The 25,440-nt window shown below is 40.7% G+C and overlaps 1 protein-coding gene across 1 annotated transcript in view; it reads right to left on the bottom strand.

Annotated features, from left to right (window-relative positions):
- Nucleotides 1-285: 285 nt before the first annotated feature.
- SRD5A2 (steroid 5 alpha-reductase 2) overlaps nt 286-25,440 on the bottom strand; it is a 71,279-nt gene continuing 46,124 nt past the window's right edge. The window contains exons 2-5 of the mRNA XM_065891486.1: nt 9,955-10,118; nt 5,631-5,732; nt 3,108-3,258; nt 286-352 (exon numbers count right to left, since the gene is read on the bottom strand). Coding sequence (XP_065747558.1) covers nt 286-352; nt 3,108-3,258; nt 5,631-5,732; nt 9,955-10,118 — 484 coding nt within the window. The remainder of the gene's footprint in view (nt 353-3,107; nt 3,259-5,630; nt 5,733-9,954; nt 10,119-25,440) is intronic.

Here is a 25,440-nt window from a genome sequence, read left to right as displayed (position 1 = left end):
TGGTTGAGAGTCCACCTGCCGATGCAGGGGACGCGGGTTCGTGCCCTGGTCTGAGAGGATCCCACACGCCGTGGAGCGGCTGGGCCCGTGAGCCATGGCTGCTGAGCCCACGCGTCTGGAGCCTGTGCTCCGCAACCGGAGAGGCCACAGCGGTGAGACGCCTGCGTACCGCAAAAAAAAACACAAAAAACACAAAAAAAAACCAACAAAAAAACTTATAGGTTCAGCAGCTTGATGGTTTTCAAAAGGATTGTGGGAGCTTTGTTCCCTTTTTATTTGGTTTCTTTAAAAGATGACTGGAATGAGGGCTTTCCGAGACTTGGGGTAGTCCTCAAACATCTTGAGGTAGAATCTAAAAGACAAGAGAGGAATAATTATAAATACAACCAAGCAGTGGTCAACGACTGAGGTTTGATCTGTTTGGAATCCCTGTTACAAACCAGCCTGCAGTTGTTCAGGGTCTGACTCTTCCAGATGGCCATCTATCTATCTTCTTCCTCCCTCCCGCATCCTATCTCTTGTAGATGTTGAAGCTTCTCAGGTTGAGAAATAAAAAGTAATAGCCAGAGGACAGCAGTGGTGGCTGCACGATACGATGGGTGTACCCGATGCCACTGGATTATACACTTAAAATCGTTAAAATGGTAGATTTTATGTTATGTATATTTTACCCAATAAAAAATACATCATAGCCAGAAAGAAGTACTCAGTGGATTCAACTGAGAAATACAGGGAACCAGAGACCCCAAAGAGCATAGGCAACATTAACCCTAGGGAACTGGTCATGTTCCCAGGAAAAATATCCCTTCGTGAGGCCTGGGAAACGCCAAGAAAATGTTACCTTGTATTATGGGTTGAATTGTGTTCCCCCCAAATATATACTGAAGTTCTAACCCCCAGTTCCTGAGAATGTGACCTTATTTTGGAAATAGGTTCACTGCAAATATAATTTATTAAGATGAGGTCATACTGGAGCAGGGTGGGCCCTTAATCCAGTATGACTGGTGTCCTCATGAGAAGGGGAAGAAGAGACACACACGCGGGAGAAGGCCACGTGAAGACAGAGGCAGGGATTAGAGTGAGGCCGCTATAAGCCATGAACACCAAAGACTGCCGGCCACTACCAGAAGCTAGGAAAAGACAAGGAAGGAGTCTTCCCTCGAGCCTCCAGAGAGAGCGTGGCCCTGCCCACACCTTGATTTCAGACTTCTGCCTTCAGAACTGTGAGAGAATAAATTTCTGTTCTTTAAGCCACTCGGTTTGTGGTCATCTGTTTCGGCAGCCCAGGGAGACTAATACATCTTGTAAAAAGGCTTTCCCTTTAAGTGACCAGGCTGTTCTCTTACCTAGTTGAAGCTGGCAGCTCTCAAGTTATAATTAAGATGATACACTCTGTTCAAGTACCATAGCTTGAACTGAGGGACAAATAGTATTAATATGACACAGGAGGTGGCTGGTTTTCCGTGCTGTGATTTGAGGTCTGCTGAGCTGCCTCTCACAAACCCCAGTAAGCCCTGTGAAAAGATGCCCTCCGCCCTTCCCTATTATGGGAAGGCTGACATAATAGGACAGGGCCTCAGTTTGGATTCTGCTGTTGTACTAGCTAGAACCCTCTGGTGGGATTGCTATCCCTCCCCTGACCAAGCCCAGCGCAGGCCACCCTTCTCAGGGCCCCTCCAACTGCTGGCTGATGCCCTGTCCTCTCCCCCGCCCCTCTGACTCTGGTGGGCAACAGGCCTACCTGAATGGGGAAGAACTATTACACTGACCCCCTTCCAGGCTGGGGACCCTCCGGCGCCCTTCCCCACCAAGCAAAGGAGGGGGTAAGAATAGATCATGAGGAGTTGCTGTTTCATTCATTTCTCGCAGGTCTCTGCATAAATTCCACTCCAAGGAAAAGAACACATTCTTATTTAAACTTTCAAAACTTTGAAATTAATCATTAGCGGGACTAAAACACCTATGCAGGAGTATAAAGGGTTCCTTCAGGGTCCTGGTTCCAAGGCCGTTCTCTCTTTGGGCTTCCATCCCCTCTGTCACCAGTAACCACAGGCTTTCTCTTTCCTCCAGCCCCATTTCAGTGAAGGGATCTGACATTTGCCTTTACAGCCTGATAGCAACTTAGTATGTAACCCTTTCCCTTCCACTGATACTTTTCCTTAACTCTTTTGTCCCCACCCCATCCCAGGCTCAGGGATTGGGAGGGAGGGAGGCGTTAGTAAAGCTTTAGGCTAGACCTACAGGGGAATGGGTCTAAACCCCTGCAATTCCCAGCATTCCCCAACAGATGGCACAGTCCTGAAACTGCACCACACAAGTACATAATTGTTGACCCTATCTTCCCAGGAAGCCAGCAATGACCTTGGTAATGATTTATGGAGGGTGGAGGTAGAGGAAGGAGGAGTACCAAAATAAGCCCTGGTGTTACACAGATTCCAAGAAAATAATCCTAGAGTTTCCAGGGCTCTGTGATTACCTGAACAGTTAGCACCAAACCTAGAATTAAAAATAGTAGGCACACTAGGTACAGGGCTAGTACTTTTCCCCAGTGGTTATCCATCCTGGCTGTACCTCAGAATTACCTGTGAAGCTTTGGAAAGTGCAACCTGGGCTCCCACCTATGGAACACACTTGGAGAGATGTGGCGGAAGTGAATTGAAGCACGGAAATGGAATCTACGTCTTGTACCTCCTCTTACCTGTAGCCCGCTGCCAAACAGCAGCCATTGCCAGATAAGCCTGATAGGAGGGCACAGAGCTGGGGTCAACTAACTCATGTGGACACTGAGTGCTTCTCTCTGGGAAGCCTTCTTCAACAAGGGGGCGTGTGGCTTCCCAAGTCACTTTGGTGCTCCTGTCTACCTGGGTTTGGTTTTGCTCATAGGAAGAAAAAAAAATGTTACTGTTACTGTCATCCAGCTAAATTTCAACTTCAGTGAAAATCCAAAAAGTCAGAATTCATCCGTCTGGATAATTGTATCAACCTTACCTTGTAAAAAAAAAAAAAAAAAATTCTCTTCCGTGTCTATATCTGACTCCATGTGTTAATAAAAGCCTATTGGGAGAAGAAAGCTCCATGGATGCTGCCACCTTGATTGAAAAGTTTACCTATGGTGGTGAAAAGCTCGCAGCCCAAGGAAACAAAGTGAGAAAAATGCAAATGCAAGTGCTGGGAGGGACCAAGTGGCCAGGGCATAGCCGATCCATTCAATGATCTCGCCAAGGAAATTGGCTCCAGAAACGTACGTGAACAAGCCACCTGCGTGCAGAAGAATCAACAAGTCAATCATCAGTCCTAGATCAGTGCCGCATTAAAACCCCTGTGCTTTGTTCCAAAATACATAAGGGAACCTAGGATGAATGTGGGGCTGGAGACTGCCTTCAGAGTCATGGGAGTTTGGTGGAATCCTCTTGGGGAGAAGGGAAAACAGCATCAGCATCCTGTAGCCCTCAGAACATCCTGGAATCGTGAGGAGTGGCCCCAACTGCTGGATGGGCTCCATCTAAATCTCCAACAACTGCTGGGCTACTGGCTCTGGACAGGACAAGGATGAGGTACAGGAGGTTGGGGATGGTTTCGTTCTATTAAGCAACATTTCCAGCTACCACTCACCTTCTCACTCCTTCCCTGGACACCCACACAGCACGTCCACCACACAAAAGTTAAAAGAACACACCACGTGAAAACAATAACAACCTGAACTGAGAATTAGTCAGATTCTCCTTTGGCATTTGCCCTCCCACTTCTGCAAAGCAGTACACTCGTTCGAGTTTAAAGTACAGAGTGGGAGCTGCAAGGGTTTTGCCCTACTGGAGGCTGGTGAAGTCTGTTTCTATTGATTTTAAAGATCTCCTTTTCTATCCAACCTCTATTTCTGACCTCAAAACTGTATCTAGAAATCAACACATTTATAATGTTAGGAAATATATCTACACTCAATATTTCTGCCCTACACTAAACTGGGAAAGTTTCACCCCAAACAATTTTTTCTTTCCATACTTATACAAAGAATATTTTGTTTTTAAGTCATTATCTAACTTAACAGTTGGAGACTAACCTTGGCAATTTCACTTTTAAGAGCTTTCTCTGCTCTTCTCTATTTGTCTAGTTACTGAATGAAGACTTAAAAAATCAAAGCCCCTTAAAGCTATCTTCCTGAAGGATGCTATTGCATCAGCAGCTCCTGACCTGTAACCCCCCAGGAGTTAACACGGGCCTACTGCAAAGGGTCAATAAATAGTCTGTGAATATAGCAAATGGTGTATCTCAACCTACAGTATTATTTTTGTTTGATGTAGGTACTGAAAGGATGTTAGCAACATTCAAATTCATTTAAGTGTTACCTAATTCAAAGTAGCTTTGTCATTATTTTTTTAATCAGTGGATATTAGTCTGTGCCAACATCATGTCATAATTCAGTAATTTTTAAATGTAAATAAAGAGTTGTATTTACATCAAAAAGGGTGAGAGCCATTGACCTACACAAATACCCACCTAAAAATGTTGAAGGATGACTTGGACGAATTCACTCCCACCTGCTTATACTTGTCAACCTCACACCTTTGTTACTTGGGAACAGTTAGGACTTCAAATATTCTGCACCTTTATCTCTGAAAATGCACTTGTACTTGTTAAACTTCCCATCCTAATTTTTGATTAAGTAAATATGGTTCCCTACACCTTTTAGAACATACAAGTGGCAGGAAATAAACAAATACTACCCCCTGACTACTCACTAGGTAAGTCTAGTGAGACTTATTGAAGGGGATCAATTTGTTGGTCATGCATGATTAGGCTTCATTTGCTAACCTAGGAAGCATCGACACTCCGTACATATGATTGTTAATTTTTTGTGTCAAGTTGACTGGCCATGGGGTGCCCAGATACTTGGTTGACCATTATTTCTGGGTGTGCCTGTGAGGGTGTTTCTGGATAAGATTAACAGCTGAATCAACAGAATGAGTAAAGCAGATTGTCCTCCCCAGGGTTGATGGGCATCCAATCCACTGGAGGCCTGAATAGAACAAAAAACAGGGTAAGGGAGAATTCACGCTCTATTTTTGAGCTGGGACATTGGTCTTCTCCTGCATTAGGACTGAAACTACACGGAAGCTCTCCCAGTTCTCAGGCCTTGGGACTCAGACTGGAAATTACACTGCCTACTCTCTGTGGGCTCCACCTTGTACATGGAAGATCATGGGATTTCTCAGCCTCCATAGTCATGTGAGCCAATTCCTCATAACAAATCTCTTTATTTATCAATGTCTAAATCTATATTCTATTGGTTCTGTTTCTCTGGAGAACCCCAGTACAGCACATAATAATCTTACCTACCGCAACTAAGAGGCAGCCTACTTTCACCCTACCCCAAACCCCTCCCTCCCCCCACCTGCAGGGTATTGTGATCATGAACCTTCCTGGGGGCTCTTCTCTTGAACTTCCAGGTTCCGATGAGGACTGCAAATGTGCTGTGGGGTAGGATGGGATGTGGAGGAGAAGTCAGGGACATATTGGGATATATTGTGTCATCTGGGCCCTCTCTGCCCCCTGTCCCTTTGTTACTCATAGTGTAATTCCTGAGACAGGCTCTCAAGGAGGAGTGGGAATCTGGAGGGCAGGGGAGACATTACCTTGTGGAATCCTATAGATGATTTCTCCAGGCTTCCTGAGCTGGCGCAATATATAGTCACTATGAATGTTGATTCCCATTCCCAAAATAAATAAGACGACACCTTGGCAAAGAAGAGAGGGAGAAGTTAAGAATATATCCTGTTTTTGGTGTTTTTCTCACAATCTAAAGTTTTTGTTGTTGCTATTGTTTTTCTAAAAATGAAGGGAAGGGCATTTGACTTCGAATTTTAAGAATGAAACTAAGGCAAAAAAGGGGGGGAGGGGGCAACTAACCCTGGTTCTAAACTTGAATAAAGGGGCTGTGCTGTTTCATAAACCAAAGGGCTGAAAATGCAGAGTGTCACGTGATAGAGGCAAGCGGGGGTGGGGGGGGGGAAGGAGAGAGGGAGGCCCTACCTTCGTGCAATACTTAAATAAGTAAATAAACAAATAAATGAATGAATAAATAGCAAGCTTTCAGCCCATTCACAGATAATCAAAACATGGTCGGCAAACTCAACAGCCAACTCTAATCCCTTCACCTTTGCCACCCCCACTACAGAGGCTGAGAGACAGTCTTGTGACCTAGTTCTGCCAAGAGGATGTAAAGGGAAGTCTTCTGGAGGTTTCCTTGGAAATCTTTTGCTTTTCTGAAAAAGGGGGCTAAATGGGACCAGTGTCTCTATGGCCTCCCTCTTCCTTTGTTGCCAGATGCGATACCTTGAGCTACAGGAAATGTCTTGCAACCATGATGTGACTGTGATGAGGACTAGAAGTAAATATTCTCACAACAGTGGAGCAGAAAGTGCCTGAGATCTTAATGACACCAGCAAGCAGCTGAAGGAATGCAGAAGCCACCTACCTTAGGACAATCTTGTTATGTAGGAAATATAAATTCTGAATTATTTCACTAAGAGTTGGGTTTCTGTGACTTATTGCTGAGAGCACTACTGATTGATATACCCACGCTCATGGAAGTAATTGGAGAGTTTGGCACCTAGCAAACTGGTTTCCACCACGGCCAGTTCACACGCACACTCCCCTTCCCCATTCACAGGTACAGAAAGGGCTCTGGTCTGAGATGAGGAGAGCTGGGGTCAGGGATGCTATGTATTATGTCCCAATGGGCCCAGAATCACACTGTTCCACACAGACGCCGAACCCCAGCTCTCAGCCAAGTGTATTTGTGCTGATCAAAATACATCAGGCAGGGGACTTCCCTGGTGGTGCAGTGGTTAAGAATCTGCCTGCTAGTGCAGGCGACATGGGTTTGATCCCTGGTCCGGGAAGATCCAACATGCTGCAGAGCAACTAAGCCCGCAAGCCACAACTACTGAGCCCGCTCACCACAACTACTGAAGCCTGTGTGCCCCAGAGCCCATGTGCCACAACTACTGAGCCCACATGCTGCAACTACTGAAGCCTGCGCACCTAGAGCCCGTGCTCTGCAACAAGATAAGCCAGCACAATGAGAAGCCCATGCACCGCAACAAAGAGTAGCCCCCGTTTGCCACAACTAGAAAAAGCACACACACAGCAACAAAGACCCAACGCAGCCAAAAATAAAAATATAATAAATTAAAAAAAAAACAAAATACATCAGGCAAAAAGCAAGAACAGTTGAATTAAAAACAGTCACATCTACTCTCACCTCATTTGCTATGATATGAAATAATGATTGTTGTCTTGTCAAAAGATTATTAGCCTGGAAGAAAGGAAACCTGGAAAGGGACACCAGTGGAGGGAGGACGAGGGTGTGAGAGAGGGAGGGGAGATAGCATGCACAGCAGTGGAAAAGCAGGCACCTTAGATTCGATGTCTGTGTGTCCTTGGACAAGTCACTTATCCTCTCTCAGCCTCACTTTTCTTATCTGTAACATGTAGATTCCAACAGTACCTATCTTAAAAGGATGGTATGAGACTCATTCATGTGTTGATTCTTTCATTCATTTATTCAGATAACAGGTGTTGAGGTCTTACTATGTACCAAGCACTGTCCTAAACACCAGGGATACAGTAGTGAAAAAAACAGTCAAGGTGTCTGTTCTCATAGAGCTTACATTTCAGTGGAGAAACACAGAAATGAATTAAAATAATGAAACATTTTAAATCACATAATATCACTACAAAGCAGAAAATCAAAGTAGGATAAGGAGATAAAAAAGAATGAATTGGGGTGGGGAGGAAGTGTCTCTACTTTAGATGAGGTCAATAGGGAAAGCTTTTCTGAAGATCTGGCATCTGTCCTATGATTTGAATAATGAGAATACAAAGATCTGAGGAAGAGCATTCTGGTAGAGGGACTAACAGATGCAAAGGTCCTGAGGCTAGTATAGGTTTAGCATGTCTAAGAAACAGAAGGAAGGTGCTACAGCTAATGCTTTAAGATAGATGGTGGGGGGCGGGGGTGGTGGTGGTAATGAGGAGATGAGAAGAGAATGGAACTTTCAAAATCCCATCAAGCTCTACAGGATATGGTGAGGAGTGTGGATTTGTAATTGCAACAGGAAGCCAATGGCAGGTTTTAAGCAGGGGAGAATAGGATCTGATGTTAGTTTATTATCATTACAAAAGAAGTATATATGTTTTGTGGAAGATGAAATGCTAATTAGCAGAAATAAGAAAACCAAGACACTTTGTTCCTACTACCCAAGAACTACCACCATTAAACACTTTGGTGCACGTCCTTCCAGATCTTCATCTTATGTAACATGTAGGCATATTCCAATTTCCTCAAATGTCCCCAGAATACCACTTCTAGCTGGTTCGTGTAAACCAAAGTCCAATATAGGACCACACCCGACATCTGGTCATTACATCCTTTAAGGCCATTTTCATCTAGCCCAGACCCCTGTCTTTTTTTTTTTTTTAGGACACTGACTTCTTAAAAAGACCAGACAGGTGTCCCTCAGAAAGCCCCCCTTTCTAGATAAGACTGGCTTACTTCCTCACGGTGGCATCTAACTGATTTGATTCTCTGTATTTCCTGTAAACTGGCATAAATCATTTTCTTGTGTGGTTATGGGATCAGTTTAATAACTATACAGTTAGGTACATTTATTTATCTGTTCTCAGTGTTGAGCAACTTTCATTTGGATTTTTAATTAAGTTATGAAGTTTCACGATTCAAAGGACAAAACTGTATTAAAAGAAAATTTCTGCCCACCATCCCATTCTCTTTACCCCAAACCCTACAGATACGCTTTTTAAAACGTTTCTCTTTTATCAATCCAAGAGGTCCTCCTCCAATTTTTTACACAAACAGCAGCACACTGTACACACTGTGCACACTTTATGTTTATTTAACCTCATGCTCTAGGGATGTCTCCAGACGAGCACAGAGACAGTCCTTGCTTTTGTTCTGCTTTGTTTTTGTGGCTCCAGAATACTCCACTGGGTGCGTGTACCAGCATTCGTACAACTAATCCTCCGGTCATTCGTGTGTTCAAATGTTCCCTCTGACCGCTGTGTGGAGAAGGAGCTACTGAGGGTCAGGACTGGAAGTAGGACGTTTTGCTTGAAGGTCACCATGGCAGTCCAGGCAAGAGGTCATCCTGGCTCAGACCAGGATGAAGTTAGCCAGTCATGGAGAGCTGAGCTCAGTCGGCACATGTTTTAGAACTAGAGGCAGCTGTACTAAGCTGATGGAGGGAACGTGATATGTGATGTAAGGAGAAGGATTAAGGATAATCTCTGCCTTTTTCCTTTGAGCCAAAAGAATGTACAAACAGTTGAACCTTTACTTTAGTAAAGAACTTTAGCTCCTCTTGCAGATAATGAAAAACATTCAATGATCAGTGTTTTCTACTATTTTGGATAGGTGGTCAGGAAAAGTCTCTCTGAGGAGGTGTGAATTAATAGAGACCTAAATAAAGGGAGGGAGCAAGCTCCCCAAGTATACAGGGACTGAGCATTCTACACAGAGGATGTAGTCTGTACGACAGCTCTGGAGCAGGACAAACTTGAGTATTCCAGGCCCAGCAGGAAAGCCACTGAGGCTACAGCACAGTGAGATGGATGGAGATAGGAAATGAAGTCAGGAAATGGGGCAGGACCAAGAACATCTGGGTTTCATAGGCAGTGGTAAGAAATTTGTATTTTATCCTGAGAGTAACAGAAATGCACTGGAGGGTTTTGAGATGGGTAATGACATGATGTTTTTCAAAGATCTCTCAGGCTGCTATACAGAGAAAAGACCAGGGTGGAGGCAGTCGTGGGGTGGGGGTGGGGGGAATGGAATCCTTGGAAGGTTATTGCAGTAGGATAGCGAAAGGTAATGGTGATTTAGCCTGTGGGAAGGGGTGCTAACTGGGGTATGGGTGAGAAGTAGTCAGATTCACTTACCCAAGCCAAACCGTATGTCTGTGTACCACTCAGCAGGGTATTCAGCACAGTAAACCAGATAGTAGCCTTGGAGGAGTCCATTTCCCATGCAGAAAACAAAGCCTCTGAAAAGGAATACAACTGGAAACGGCCTCCCTCTAGTGAGCAGTGAGTAAACAAATGTCCTAGGGTATATGGGGGAGAAAGGTCAGGATCCATTGTTAAAATCAATCACTGAGATGAAGTAACAGGCAATCACATCAAACCCATTTTGAAAAACCATTTCCCTTAACTGTATGCAATGAAAGGACATTATCTGGTTCTAGAGCAATCATTTAGGCTATTATTTGTCTTGTTTCATTAAAATACACAGTAGCCACCATGCCTTTCAAGCCACAACAGCCTTGAAAGGTAAATTTCATCCTTATAAATTAAGTTAATAAATTCAATCCTATAAACACAGGACTGGAGATCAGCTTTACATGGATCTAGAAGTGAAATCCAGATTATGCTGGAAGAAAGATAAAGCCAGGCTTATCCCATGTAGCAGTGGAATGGAATTGTGATAGGAGTCGTTCAGACATATGTGGCTTTCCATATGTCTCTCTAATATGATTTAATTACTGATATTGTAGCATTCCCTAGAAAGTGGGCTGCAGAACCCCTTGAGAAAAGTGAGAGATTCCTTTAAATGCTAGGAACTATGAATCTAGAGGAATCTAGGAAGACGTTAAAAAATATAAATAACGTCAAAATTAAAATTTGCCCAAGATATAATGCTAAATACTAGACAGCAAACTATGTCCTGTTTTTGATTTTTCTTCTTTTATGGTGCAATATAACCATCATACAGGAAAGCTCATAAACCTATGTGAATAGTTTAATGAATTACTATCAAATAAACACGCATAATGTCACTAACCCAAGTCAAGAAACGGAATATTGCCATCACCTGGAAGCCTCCTATGGGTCCCTCCTGTTCACAGTGCCACCATTACCCCAGAGGTCACCACCATCCTGATTCCTGTAATAATCATTTCCTTTTGCTTCTTTACAATTTTACCTCACTTGTATGCATCCCTAAAAACATAGTTTATTTTGCTCATATTTAATTCCATATGAAAGGAAACTCATCATGTTTCTAAGACTCAAGCATGTTGTTGTGGATAGCTATAGTTCATTTATTTTCATTGTTGTATATTATTTTCATGTATGAATATACCACATGTGCTTATCTATTTTACTTTGTTGAGTATTTGAGTTCCTTCCATAGTGTTTTACTTACTCAAAGATAATTTTCCCAACTCACACACAAATGGCCACCTTATTTTTGATAAAGGAGGCAAGAATATACAATGGAGAAAAGACACCCTTGCTGGGAAAACTGGACAGCTACATGTAAAAGAATGAAATTAGAACACTCTCTAACACCATACACAAAAATAAACTCAAAATGGATTAAAGACCTAAATGTAAGGCCAGAAACTATCAAATTCTTAGAGGAAAACATAGGCAGAACATTCTATGACAAAAATCACAGCAAGATCCTTTTTGACCCACCTCCTAGAGAAATGGAAATAAAAACAAAAATAAACAAATGGGACCTAATGAAACTTCAAAGCTTTTGCACAGCAAAGGAAACCATAAACAAGACCAAAAGACAACCCTCAGAATGGGAGAAAACATTTGCAAATGAAGCAACTGACAAAGGATTAATCTCCAAAATTTACAAGTAGCTCATGCAGCTCAGTATCAAAAAAACAAACAACCCAATCCAAAAATGGGCAGAAGACCTAAACAGACATTTCTCCAAAGAAGATATACAGACTGCCAACAAACACATGAAAGGATGCTCAACATCACTAATCATTAGAGAAATGCAAATCAAAACTACAGTGAGGTATCACCTCACACCAGTTAGAATGGGCATCATCAGAGAATCTACAAACAACAAATGCTGGAGAGGGTGTGGAGAAAAGGGAACCCTCTTGCACTGTTGGTGCGAATGTAAATTGGTACAGCCACTATGGAGAACAGTATGGAGGTTCCTTAAAAAACTAAAAATAAAACTACCATACGACCCAGCAATCCCACTACTGAGCATATACCCTGAGAAAACCATCATTCAAAAAGAGTCATGTACCACAATGTTCATTGCAGCTCTATTTACAACAGCCAGGACATGGAATCAACCTAAGTGTCCATCGACAGATGAGTGGATAAAGAAGATGTGGCACATATATACAATGGAATATTACTCAGCCATAAAAAGAAACAAAATTGAGTTATTTGTAGTGAGGTGGATGGACCTGAGGCTGTCATACAGCGTGAAGTAAGTCAGAAAGAGAAAAACAAATACCATATGCTAACACATATATATGGAATATAAAATATATATATATATATATATATATATATATATATATATATGGTTTTGATGAACCTAGGGGCAGGACAGGAATAAAGATGCAGTCTTAGAGAATGGGCTTGAGGACACGGGGAAGGGGAAGGGTAAGCTGGGACGAAGTGAGAGAGTGGCATGGACATATATACACTACCAAATGTAAAATAGATAGCTAGTGGGAAGCAGCCGCATAGCACAGGGAGATCAGCTCAGTGCTCTGTGACCACCTAGCGGGGTGGGATAGGGAGGCTGGGAGGGAGATGCAAGAGGGAGGAGATATGGGGATATATGTATATGTATAGCTGATTCACTTTGTTATAAAGCAGAAGCTAACACACTATCGTAAAGCAATTATACTCCAATAAAGATGTTAAAATAGGAAAGATTATTTTCCCATTATTTTAATGATTTTTCATTTTATGTTTTAACATTTATGTTTTAACATTTCATCTTATGTTTAACATTCCAAATGTTTATACATTTGGAATTCATTTTGTTGCAAGAAATTAGATAAGAATCCAACATAATTTTTTTCCTAATGTTAGTAAATTTACTAAATATCTCTTCCTCACTGACACGCATTGCCATTGATATTATACACTAAATTATCATACATATTGGTTTCTCTTCTAGACACTTGTTTCTGTTCCATTGATCTATTTATTCCCAGTACTATGTTATTTTGATAATTGTACTTTTAAAATATGTCTTAATACTAGGAGGGGCTGTTCTTATATCATTACTTTTTTTATGGATTTTCAAGTTACTCTTCACTGTTTTTCATGTGAACTTTAAAACTAACTTGTGAAACACCCACTCCCAAATCTCACTAATGTTAGAAATACCATTGACCCTTGAACAATGGGGGTTTGAACTGCCCAGGTAAACTTATCCATGAATTTTTTTCAATAGTAAATACTACAGTACTACACTATACAGGGTTGGTTGAATGCAGGGATACAGAACCTCAGATAAGGAGGAATGGCGTTTACTGAGGAACCACAGATATGGAGGACTGACTATGAGGTACACATGGATTTTTCAATTGCTTGGAGGGTCAGTTCCCCTAACACCCATATTGTTCAAGGGTCAACTGTACTCTTAAATTTAAAAATTAATTAGAAGAGTGAAACTGCAGAAGGAGAACCTCCAAGAGCACTCCTCCATAAAAAAAAAAACTGACAAAAAAAAATGTCAGACCTCTGGGAACCAACCAAGGCTTGCAGCAACCCAGGGAGCATTTAGGCAAGAAAAAGGCTAAATCTCAGGAAGGACAACAAGCTCTGTGGCATTTTCAACTAACCTTAATCCCATCTCCCACTTTCCAGTTCTGCACAGCGTTGAAAAGTAACAGCTTCCACTCCCAGGATTGGAGGGAGCAAAACAGGGCTTGAGCTCTTTCAAAGCCCCATTTCCAAAGAGAAGTCATTATTTTACCTGTCTGGTAGTTCCCTGAAAGACTCCACTCAAAAGGCTTGTCTTTAGTCCACCTCACTCAAACCTACCTAGTGCTAAAACTTTCTGGGGATGGGGGGATGTTTTTGAATGTTTTAGCAGCACAGTGCCCTGAGGTAATGGATAACAGGTGGGGCAAATGTTAGACTAATCAAAAAGCTTAAAAGGAAAGACTGAGGAATGAGATGCCCATAGGGGCTTTGAAAATCTCATACATATTTCTGGGAATCTAGACAGTCATGCACATGCATAGGGCCATGCACATACTCAAAAGAAGACCTGAAAATGTCCTAAGCTCTCACGTCTGATTGACCTTGAGGTCTGTGAAAGTAGCAAGTGAGGCCAAAGCAGAGTTGTAATCTACATGAGTGGTTGTTGAAGGACTTCTCTAAGATGCACACAGAGGCCCTTGGCAAAGACTGGGAGACTTATTGGTCCCAGGTGTTTAAGGAAATCTCTGTCTGATCATTAACTGGTCATTAAGAAAACCAAGTAGTGACTTCAGTGGCCACACAACCAAGAGGAAGGCTTCATAGAATGAGCTCAGAAAAGCTACTAGGCAAACAGCAACAACAAACCCTGGGAGGCAGAGAGAATCTGATTTCCAGAGTTGCTACACAGTATTATTTGAAATGCTTAGTTTTCAACAATAAAATATGGAACATGCAAAGAAACAAGAAACTATGACCCAAACATAGGGAAAAATGCAACCAATTGACACTGTCTCTGAGAAACCCAGACATTGGACTTCCTGGGCAAAAATTTTAAATTGACTATTTTAAATATGTTCAAAGGGCTAAGGAAACCATGTCTAAAGAACTAAATGAATGTATAAGAATGAGAGACTATCAAATAGAGAATATCAATAGAGATAAAAATTATAAAAAGGAACCAAATAAAAATCTGGAGTTGAAAAGTATAACAACTGAAATGAAATTTACACTAGAGGAACTTAGCAGTAGACCTGAGTAGGCAGAAGAAACAATCAATGAAATTGAAGATAGGTTAATTGAATTATTCTAGTCAGGAATAGAGAGAAAAAAGAATGGAGAAAAATAAACAGAGGTTCAGAAGTCTGTAGGACACAGAGATAATGACAAAGGGACAGAAGAATATGTGCAGAAATAATGTCCAAAAACTTCAGAACTTGATGACAAACATTAATCAACACATCCAAGAAGCTCAGTGAACTCCACATAGATAGACTCACAGATATCCAAATGTAGGTATATCATGATCAAACTGATGAAAGACAAAGAGTCTTGAAAACAGCAAAAGAGAAGCAACTCACCACATGCAATACAATACTAGCTGATTTCTCATCAGAAACCATGGAGGCAAGCAGGCAGTGGAATGACGTATTCAGTATGCTGACAAAAAAAAAAAGAAAAAACCTGCCAAACAATAATTTTTTATCTGGGAAAACGACCCTTCAAAAGCTAAGGAGGTGGGGAGTTTCAAGACGGTGAAAGAGTAGACGTGGAGATCACCTTCCTCCCCACAAATACATCAAAAATACATCTACATGTGGAACAACTCCTACAGAACACCCACTGAACGCTGTCAGAAGACCTCAGACCTCCCCAAAGGCAAGAAACTCCTCACGTCCCTGGGTAGGGCAAAAGAAAAAAGAAAAAACAGAGACAAAATAAAAGGGACGGGACCTGAACCAGTGGGAGGGAGATGTGAGGAGGAAAGATTTCCACACACTAGGAAGGCCCTTTGTGGGCGGAGACTGCGGGTGGCAGAGGCGGGAGCTTCGGAGCCACGGAGGAGAGCGCAGCAACAGGGGTGCGGAGGGCAAAGCGGAGCGATTCCCGCACAGAGGATCAGTGCTGGCCTGCACTCAGGAGCCCGGGAGGCTTGTCTGCTCACCAGCTGGGGCGGGTGGGGGCTGGGAGCTGGGGCTCGGGCTTCGTAGGTCGGATCCCAGGGAGAGGACTGGGGTTGGCTGCGTGAACACAGCCTGAAGGGGGCTGGTGCACCACAGCTAGCCGGGAGGGAGTCCGGGGAAAACTCTGAACCTGCTGATGAGGCAAGACACTTTCTTGCCTCTTTGTTTCCTGGTGCGCGAGGAGAGGGAATTCAGAGCACCGCTCAAAGGAGCTCCAGAGACGGGCGCAAGCGATGGCTATCAGCGGAGACCCCAGAGATGGGCATGAGACGCTAAGGCTGCTGCTGCCGACACCAAGAAGCCTGTGTGCAAGCAGAGGTCACTATCCACACCCCCCTTCCAGGGAGCCTGTGCAGCCCGCCGCAGCCAGGGTCCCAGGATCCACGAACAACCTCCCAGGGAGAACACACGATGTGTCTCAGGCTGCTACAACGTCATGCAGGCCTCTGCCGCCGCAGGCTCCGCACTCCGTACCCCTCCCTCCCCGCTGCCTCAGTGAGCCACAGCCCCTGAATCAGCTGCTCCTTTAACCCCGTCCTGTCTGAGCGAAGAGCAGACGCCCTCAGGCGACCTACACACAGAGGCGGGGCAAAATCCAAAGCTGAATCCCAGGAGCTGTGCGAACAAAGAAGAGAAACGGAAATTTCTCCCAGCAGCTTCAGGAGCAGTGGATTAAATCTCCACAATCAACTTGATGTACCCTGCATCTGTGGAATACCTGAATAGACAACGAATCATCCCAAATTGAGGAGGTGGACTTTGGGAGCAATGATATAAATATTTTTTCCCTTTTTTTCTTTTTGTGAGTGTGCATGTTTATGCTTCTGCGTGTGATTTTGTATTAATGGCTTTGCTTTTAAAATTTGTCCTAGGGGTCTGTCTGTCCGTTTTTTGGGTTTTTTTGTTTCTTTTGTTTTGTTTGTATACTTTTTAGCATTTGTTATCATTGGTGGATTTGTTTTTTGGTTTGGTTGCTCTCTTCTTTCATTTAAAAAATTTTTTTAATAATTATTTTTTATTTTAATAAGTTTTATTTTATTTTATCTTCTTCTTTCTTTCTTTTTCTCCCTTTTATTCTGAGCCATATGGATGACAGGCTCTTGGTGCTCCAGCCAGGTGTCAGGGCTGTGACTCTGAAGTGTGAGAGCCAAGTTCAGGACACTGATCCACAAGATACCCCGCAGCTCCACGTAATATCAAACAGTGAAAATCTCCCAGAGATCTCCATCTCAATGCCAAGACCCAGCTCCACTCAACGACCAGCAGGCTACAGTGCTAGACACGCTATGCCAAACAACTAACAAGACAGGAACACAACCCCACCCATTAGTAGAGAGGCTGCCTAAAATCATAATAAGACCACAGACACCCCAAAACACACCACCAGACATGGACCTGCAAAACAGACAAGATCCAGCCTCATCCACCAGAACACAGGCACTAGTCCCCTCCACCAGGAAGCCTACACAACCCACTAAACCAACCTTAGCCACTGGGGACAGACACCAAAAACAATGGGAACTACGAACTTGCAGGCTGTGAAAAGGAGACCCCAACCACAGTAAGATAAGCAAAATGAGAAGACAGAGAACCACACAGCAGATGAAGGAGCAAGGCTAAAACCCACCAGACCTAACAAATAAAGAGGAAATAGGCAGTCTACCTGAAAAATAATTCAGAATAATGACAGTAAACATAATCAAAATCATGGAAATAGAATGGAGAGAATACAAGAACCGTATAACAAGGACCTAGAAGAACTAAAGAGCAAACAGTGATGAACAACAGAATCAATGAAATTAAAAATTTTCTAAAAGGGATCAATAGCAGAGTAACTGAGGCAGAAACAGATAAGTAACGTGGAAGATAAAATAGTGGAAATAACTACTGCAGAGCAGAATAAAGAAAAAAGAATGAAAAGAATTGAGGACAGTCTCAGAGACCTCTGGGACAACATTAAACGCACCAACATTCGAATTATAGCAGTTGCAGAAGAAGAAGAGAAAAAGAAAGGAAATGAAAAAATATTTGAATAGATTACAATTGAAAACTTCCCTAATATGGGAAAGGAAATAGTTAATCAAGTCCAGGAAGCACTGAGAGTACCATACAGGATAAATCCAAGGAGAAACATGTCAAGACACATATTAATCAAACTATCAAAAATTAAATACAAACAAAAAATATTAAAAGCAGCAAGGGAAAAACAACAAATAACACACAAGGGAATACCCGTAACTTTAACAGCTGATCTTGCAGCAGAAATTCTGCAAGCCAGAAGTAAGTGGCAGGACATATTTAAAGTGATGAAGGAGAAAAACCAGCAACCAAGATTACTCTACCCAGCAAGGATCTCACTCAGATTTGATGGAGAAATTAAAATCTTCTCCAAGCAAAAGCTAAGAGAATTCAGCACCACCAAACCAGCTTTACAACAACTGCTAAAGGAACTTCTCTAGGCAGGAAACACAAGAGAAGGAAAAGACCTACGATAATAAACCCAAAACAATTAAGAAAATGGTAATAGGAACATACATATCGATAATTACCTTAATTGTAAATAGATTAAAGGCTCCAACCAAAAAATATAGACTGGCTGAATGGATACAAAAACAATACCCATATATATGCTGTCTACAAGAGACCCACTTCAGACCTAGGGATACATACAGACCGACAGTGAGGGAATGGAAAAAGATATTCCATGCAAATGGAAATCAAAAGAAAGTTGGAGTAGAAATTCTCATAAAAGACAAAATAGACTTTAAAACAAAGACTATTACAAGGGACAAAGAAGGACACTACATAATGATCAAGGGATCAAACCAAGAAGAAGATATAACAATTCTAAATATTTATGCACCCAAAATAGGAGCACCTCAATACATAAGGCAAATGCTAACAGCCATAAAATGAGAAATCAACAGTAACACAATCATAGTAGGGGACTTTAACACCCCACTTTCGCCAATGGACAGATCATCCAAAATGCAAATAAATAAGAAAACACAAGCTTTAAATGGTACATTAAACAAGATGGACTTAATTGATATTTATAGGACATTCCATCCAAAAACAACAAAATGCACATTCTTCTCAAGTGCTCATGGGACATTCTCCAGGATAGATCATATCTTGGGTCACAAATCAAGCTTTGGTAAATGTAAGAAAATTGAAATCATATCAAGTATCTTTTCCGACCACAATGATAAGAGCCTACATATCAATTACAGGAAAAAAATCTGTAAAAAAATACAAACACATGGAGGCTAAACAATACACCACTTAATAACCAAGAGATCACTGAAGAAATCAAAGAGGAAATCAAAAAATACCTAGAAACAAGTGACAATGAAAACATGATGACACAAAACCTATGGCATGCAGCAAAAGCAGTTCTAAGAGGGAAGTTTATAGCAATAAAATCCTACCTTATGAAACAAGAAACATCTCAAATAAACAACCTAACCTTAAACCTAAAGCAATTAGAGAAAGAAAACAAACTTAGCAAATGGAAAGAAATCATAAAGATCAGATCAGAAATAAATGAAAAACAAATGAAGGAAACGACGGCAAAGATCAACAAAACTAAAAGCTGGCTCTTTGAGAAGATAAACAAAATAGATAAACCATTAGCCAGATTCATCAAGAAAAAAACGGAGAAGACTCAAATCAATAGAATTAGAAATGAAAAAGGAGAAGTAACAACTGGCACTGCAGAAATACAAAGGATCATGAAAGATTACTACAAGCAATGCTATGCCAATAAAATGGACAACCTGGAAGAAATGGACAAATTCTTAGAAATGCACAACCTTCCAAGACTGAAGCAGGAAGAAATAGAAAATATGAACAGACTAATCACAAGCACTGAAATTGAAACTGTGATTTAAAATCTTCCAAAAAACAAAAGCCCAGGACCAGATGGCTTCACAGGCAAATTCTATCAAACATCTAGAGAAGAGCTAACACCTATCCTTCTCAAACTCTTCCAAAATATAGCTGAGGGAGGAACACTCCCAAACTCATTCTACGAGGCCACCATCACCCTGATACCAAAATCAGGCAAAGATATCACAAAGAAAGAAAACTACAGGCCAATATCACTGATGAACATAGATGCAAAAATCCTCAACAAAATACTAGCAAACAGAATCCAACAGCACATTAAAAGGATCATACACCATGATCAACTGGGGTTTATCCCAAGAATGCAAGGATTCTTCAATATGGGCAAATCAATCAATGTGATACACCATAGTAACAAACTGAAGGAGAAAAACCATATGATCATCTCAACAGATGCAGAGAAAGCATTTGAAAAAATTCAACACCCATTTATGATAAAAACCCTCCAGAAAGTTGGGATAGAGGGAACTTTCCTCAACATAATAAAGACCATATATGAAAAACCCACAGCCAACATCGTACTCAATGGTGAAAAACTGAAACCATTTCCACTACGATCAGGAACAAGACAAGGTTGCCCACTCTCACCACTCTTATTCAACATAGTTTTGGAAGTTTTAGCCACAGCAATTAGACAAGAAAAAAATAAAAGGGATCCAAATTGGAAAAGAAGAAGTAAAGCTGTCACTGCAGATGACATGATACTATACATAGAGAATTCTAAAGATGCTAGCAGAAAACTACTAGAGTTAATCAATGAATTTGGTGATGTAGCAGGATACAAAATTAATGCACAGAAATCTCTTGCATTCCTATACAGTTGTTATGAAAAATCTGAAAGTGAAATTAAGAAAACACTCCCATTTACCACTGCAACAAAAAGAATAAAATATCTAGGAATAAACCTACCTAAGGAGACAAAAGACCTGTATGCAGAAAACTATAAGACACTGATGAAAGAAATTAAAGATGATACAAATAGATGGAGAGATATACCATGTTCTTGGATTGGAAGAATCAACATTGTGAAAATGACTCTACTACCCAAAGCAATCTACAGATTCAATGCAATCCCTATCGAACTACCACTGGCATTTTTCACAGAACTAGAACAAAAAAATTCACAATTTGTATGGAAACACAAAAGACCCTGAATAGCCAAAGCAATCTTGAGAACGAAAAACGGAGCTGGAGGAATCAGGCTCCCTGACTTCAGACTATACTACAAAGCTACAGTAATCAAGACAGTATGGTACTGGCACAAAAACAGAAAGATAGATCAATGGAACAGGATAGAAAGCCCAGAGATAAACCCACGAACATATGGTCACCTTATCTTTGATAAAGTAGGCAAGAATATACAGTGGAGAAAAGACAGCCTCTTCAGTAAGTGGTGCTGAGAAAACTTGACAGCTACATGTAAAAGAATGCAATTAGCACACTCCCTAACACCATACACAAAAATAAACTCAAAGTGGATTAAAGATCTAAATGTAAGGCCAGACACTATCAGATTCTTAGATGAAAACATAGGCAGAACACTCTATGACATAAATCACAGCAAAATCCTTTTTGACCCAGCTCCTAGAGAAATGGAAATAAAAACAAAAATAAACAAATGGGACCTAATGAAACGTCAAAGCTTTTGCACAGCAAAGGAAACCATAAACAAGACCAAAAGGCAACCCTCAGAATGGGAGAAAATATTTGCAAATGAAACAACTGACAAAGGATTAATTTCCAAAATTTACAAGCAGCTCATGCAGCTCAATAACAAAAAAACAAACGACCCAATCCAAAAATGGGCAGAAGACCTAAATAGACATTTCTCCAAAGGAGATATACAGATTGCCAACAAACACATGAAAGGATGCACAACATCATTAATCATTAGAGAAATGCAAATCAAAACTACAATGAGATATCATCTCACACCAGTCAGAATGGCCATCATCAAAAAATCTAGAAACAATAAATGCTGGAGAGGGTGTGGAGAAAAGGGAACACTCTTGCACTGCTGGTGGGAATGTGAATTGGTACAGCCACTATGGAGAACAGTATGGAGGTTCCTTAAAAAACTACAAATAGAACTACCATATGACCCAGCAATCCCATTATTGGGCATATACCCTGAGAAAACCATAATTCAAAAAGAGTCATGTACCAAAATGTTCATTGCAGCTCTATTAACAACAGCCCGGAGATGGAAAAAACCTAAGTGTCCATCATCGGATGAACGAAGAAAGAAGATGTGGCACATATATACAATGGAATATTACTCAGCCATCAAAAGAATTGAAATTGAGCTATTTGTATTGAGGTGGATAGACCTAGAGTCTGTCATACAGAGTGAAGTAAGTCAGAAAGAGAAAGACAAATACCGTATGCTAACACATATATATGGAATTTAAGGGAAAAAAATGTCATGAAGAACCTAGGGGTAAGACAGGAATAAAGACACAGATCTACTAGAGAACGGACTTGAGGATACGGGCAGGGAGAAAGGTGAGCTCTGACAAAACAAGAGAGAGGCATGGACATATATACACTACCAAACGTAGGTAGATAGCTAGTGGGAAGCAGCCGCATAGCACAGGGAGATCAGCTTGGTGCTTTTTGACCACCTGGAGAGGTGGGATGGGGAGGGTGGGAGGGAGGGAGATGCAAGAGGGAAGAGATATGGGAACATATGTATATGTATAACTGATTCACTTCGTTATAAAGCAGAAACTAACACACCACTCTAAAGCAATTATACCCCAATAAAGATGTTAAAAAAAACAAAAAAAGGAAAAAAAAAAGAATGCTCAACATCATTAATCATTAGATAAACAGAAATCCAAGCTACAATGAGATATCATCTCACACCAGTTAGAATGGCCATTATCAAAAAATCTACAAACAATAAATGCTGCAGAAGGTGTGGAGAAAAGGGAACCCTCTTGCACTGTTGGTGTGTGGTGCACTATTGCACTGTAAATTGATACAGCCACTATGGAGTTTCTTTAAAGAGCAAAAAATAGAACTACCATACGACCCAGCAATCCCACTACTGGGCATATACCCCGAGAAAACCATAATTCGAAAAGAGTCATGTACCAAAATGTTCACTGCAGCTCTATTTACAATTCCAGGACATGGAAGCAACCTAAGTGCCCACCAGGAGATGAATGGATGAAGAAGATGTGGCACATATATACAATGGAATACTACTCAGCCATAAAAAGAAACAAAATTGAGTTATTTGTAGTAAGGTGGGTGGACCTAGAGTCTGTCATACATAGTGAAGTAAGTCAGAAAGAGAAAAATAAATACCATATGCTAACACACATATATGGAATCTAAGAAAAAAAATGGTCATGGAGAACCTAGTGACATGATGGGAATAAAGACATAGACGTACTAGAGAATGGACTTGAGGATACGGGGAGTGGGAAGGGTAAGCTGGGACAAATTGAGAGAATGGCATGGACATATATACACTGATAGCTAGTGGGAAGCAGCCACATAGCACAGGGAGATCAGCTCGGTACTCTGTGACTACCTAGAGGGGTGGTATAGGAAGTGCGGGTGGAGACACAGGAGGGAAGAGATACGGGGACATATGTATATGTATAACTGCTTTACTTTGTTATAAAGCAGAAACTAACACACCATTGTAAAGCAATTATACTACAATAAAGATGTTAAAAAACAAAAGCTAAGGAAGAATATAAACAGCTCATGCAGCTCAGTATTACAAAAACAAACAACCCAATCCAAAAATGGTCAGAAGACCTAAATAGACATTTCTCCAAAGAAGACATACAGATGGCCAGGAGGCATATGAAAAGCTTCTCAACGTCACTAATTATTAGAGAAATTCAAATGAAAACGACTATGAGGTATCACCCCACACCAGTTAGAATGGGCATCATCAGAAAATCTACAAACAACAAATGCTAGAGAGGGTGTGGAGAAAAGGGAACCCTCTTGCACTGTTGGTGGGAATGTAAATTGATACAGCCACTATGGAGAACAGTATAGAGGTTCCTTAGAAAACTAAAAATAGAACTAACATACGACCCAGCAATCCCACTACTTGGCATATACCCAGAGAAAACCATAATTCAAAAAGATACATGCACCCCAATGTTCATTGCAGCACTCTTTACAATAGCCAGGTCATGGAAACAACCTAAATGCCCATCGACCGACAAATACATAAAGAAGACGTGGTAAATATAAACAATGGAATATTACTCAGCCATAAAAAGGAATGAAATTGGGTCATTTGTAGAGATGTGGATGGACCTGAGACTGTCATACAGAGTGAAGTAAGTCAGAAAGAGAAAAACAAATACCGTATGCTAACTCATATATGTGGAATCCAGAAAAGTGGAACAGTTGAACTCGTTTGCAAGGCAGAAATAAAGACACAGATGTAGAGAACAAATGTATGGACACCAATGGGGAAAACGGGTGTGGGGGGGGTTTGTGTGGGATGAATTGGAAGTTTGGGATTGATATATATATACTAATATGGATAAAATAGATAACTAATAAGAACATGCTGTGTAAATTAAATAATAAATAAAATAAAATTCAAAAAAAGCTAAGGAGAAAAAATAGATATATTGGACTTCATCAAAATTAAGAACTTTTGTACAGCAAAGAACATTATTAAGAAAGTAAATTGACAATCTACAGAATGGGAGAAAATGTTTTCAAAGCTGTATCTGATTATGGTTTTATATCCAGATATATAAAGAACTACAACACAACAACAAAGACAAACAACTCAATTAAAAGGGCAACGGATATGAATAGACATTACTCCAAAAAAGATAAACAAATGTTCAATAAGCAAATGAAAGGATGCTCAACATCTTTAGAGATTAGGAAAATGTCAAACAAAACCATAATGATATACCACTTTAAGGCAACTAGGCAGGCTATAATTTAAAAAAAGAAAAGAACAAGTGTTGGTGAGGAGAAATTAGAACTACTATACATTGTTGGTGGGAATGTAAAATGGTGTAGCCACTTCAACAGAAACAGCCTGACAGTTCCTCATAAAGTTAAACAGAGTTACCATATGACCCAGAAATTCCACTCCTAGGTATCTACCCTAGATAAATGAAAATGTATGTTGATACAAAACTTGTACACAAATGTTCATAGCAGCATTATTCATAGTAGCCAAAAAAATAGAAACAATGTCCATCAACTGATGAATAGATAAACAAAAATGTTATAAAGCCATACTGATGGCATATTATTCAACTATAAACCACATGGATGAACCTTGAAAACAGTATCTTAGGTGAAAGAAGCTACATATTTTATGATTCCATTTACATGAAATATGCAGAATAGGCAAGTCCTTAGAGACAGAAAGTAGATTGAAGGTTGGCAGGGGATGGGGAATTAAGGAATGGGGAGTGACTGTTACCAGGTACAGGACTTCTTTTTGGGGTGATGAAAATATTCCGGAATTAGATAGTGGTAATGATTGCACAATTTTTTGGATATACTAAAAACCAGTGAATTGTACATTTAACATGGTGCATTTTATGATATGTGAGTTACATCTCCATTTTTTAGGTTAAGTAAGAGAAAATTCTGGCAGTGGAGCCCAGAGGTTAAATTGTAGGGCCTCTTCCACTTACCAGATGGATGACTCTGTCACTTAACTTCAGTACGTCTGTTTCTTCCTCTGCTCATTTCATAGCATTGTAAGGATTAAGTGAATTAACATACTCAAAGTGCTTAGAACAGGACAAATAATAAAAGCTGATTAAATATGTTATTCTTGTAAACATTATCTTTATTAGTTGTTGTTGACATTACTCTTCTATTCAGG

Source organism: Phocoena phocoena, chromosome 14 (genome assembly GCF_963924675.1).
Source record: "Phocoena phocoena chromosome 14, mPhoPho1.1, whole genome shotgun sequence".
Taxonomy (NCBI): domain Eukaryota; kingdom Metazoa; phylum Chordata; class Mammalia; order Artiodactyla; family Phocoenidae; genus Phocoena; species Phocoena phocoena.
The sequence above is the reverse complement of the archived record's forward strand: the minus strand, read 5'-3'. Positions and strand labels throughout refer to the sequence as shown.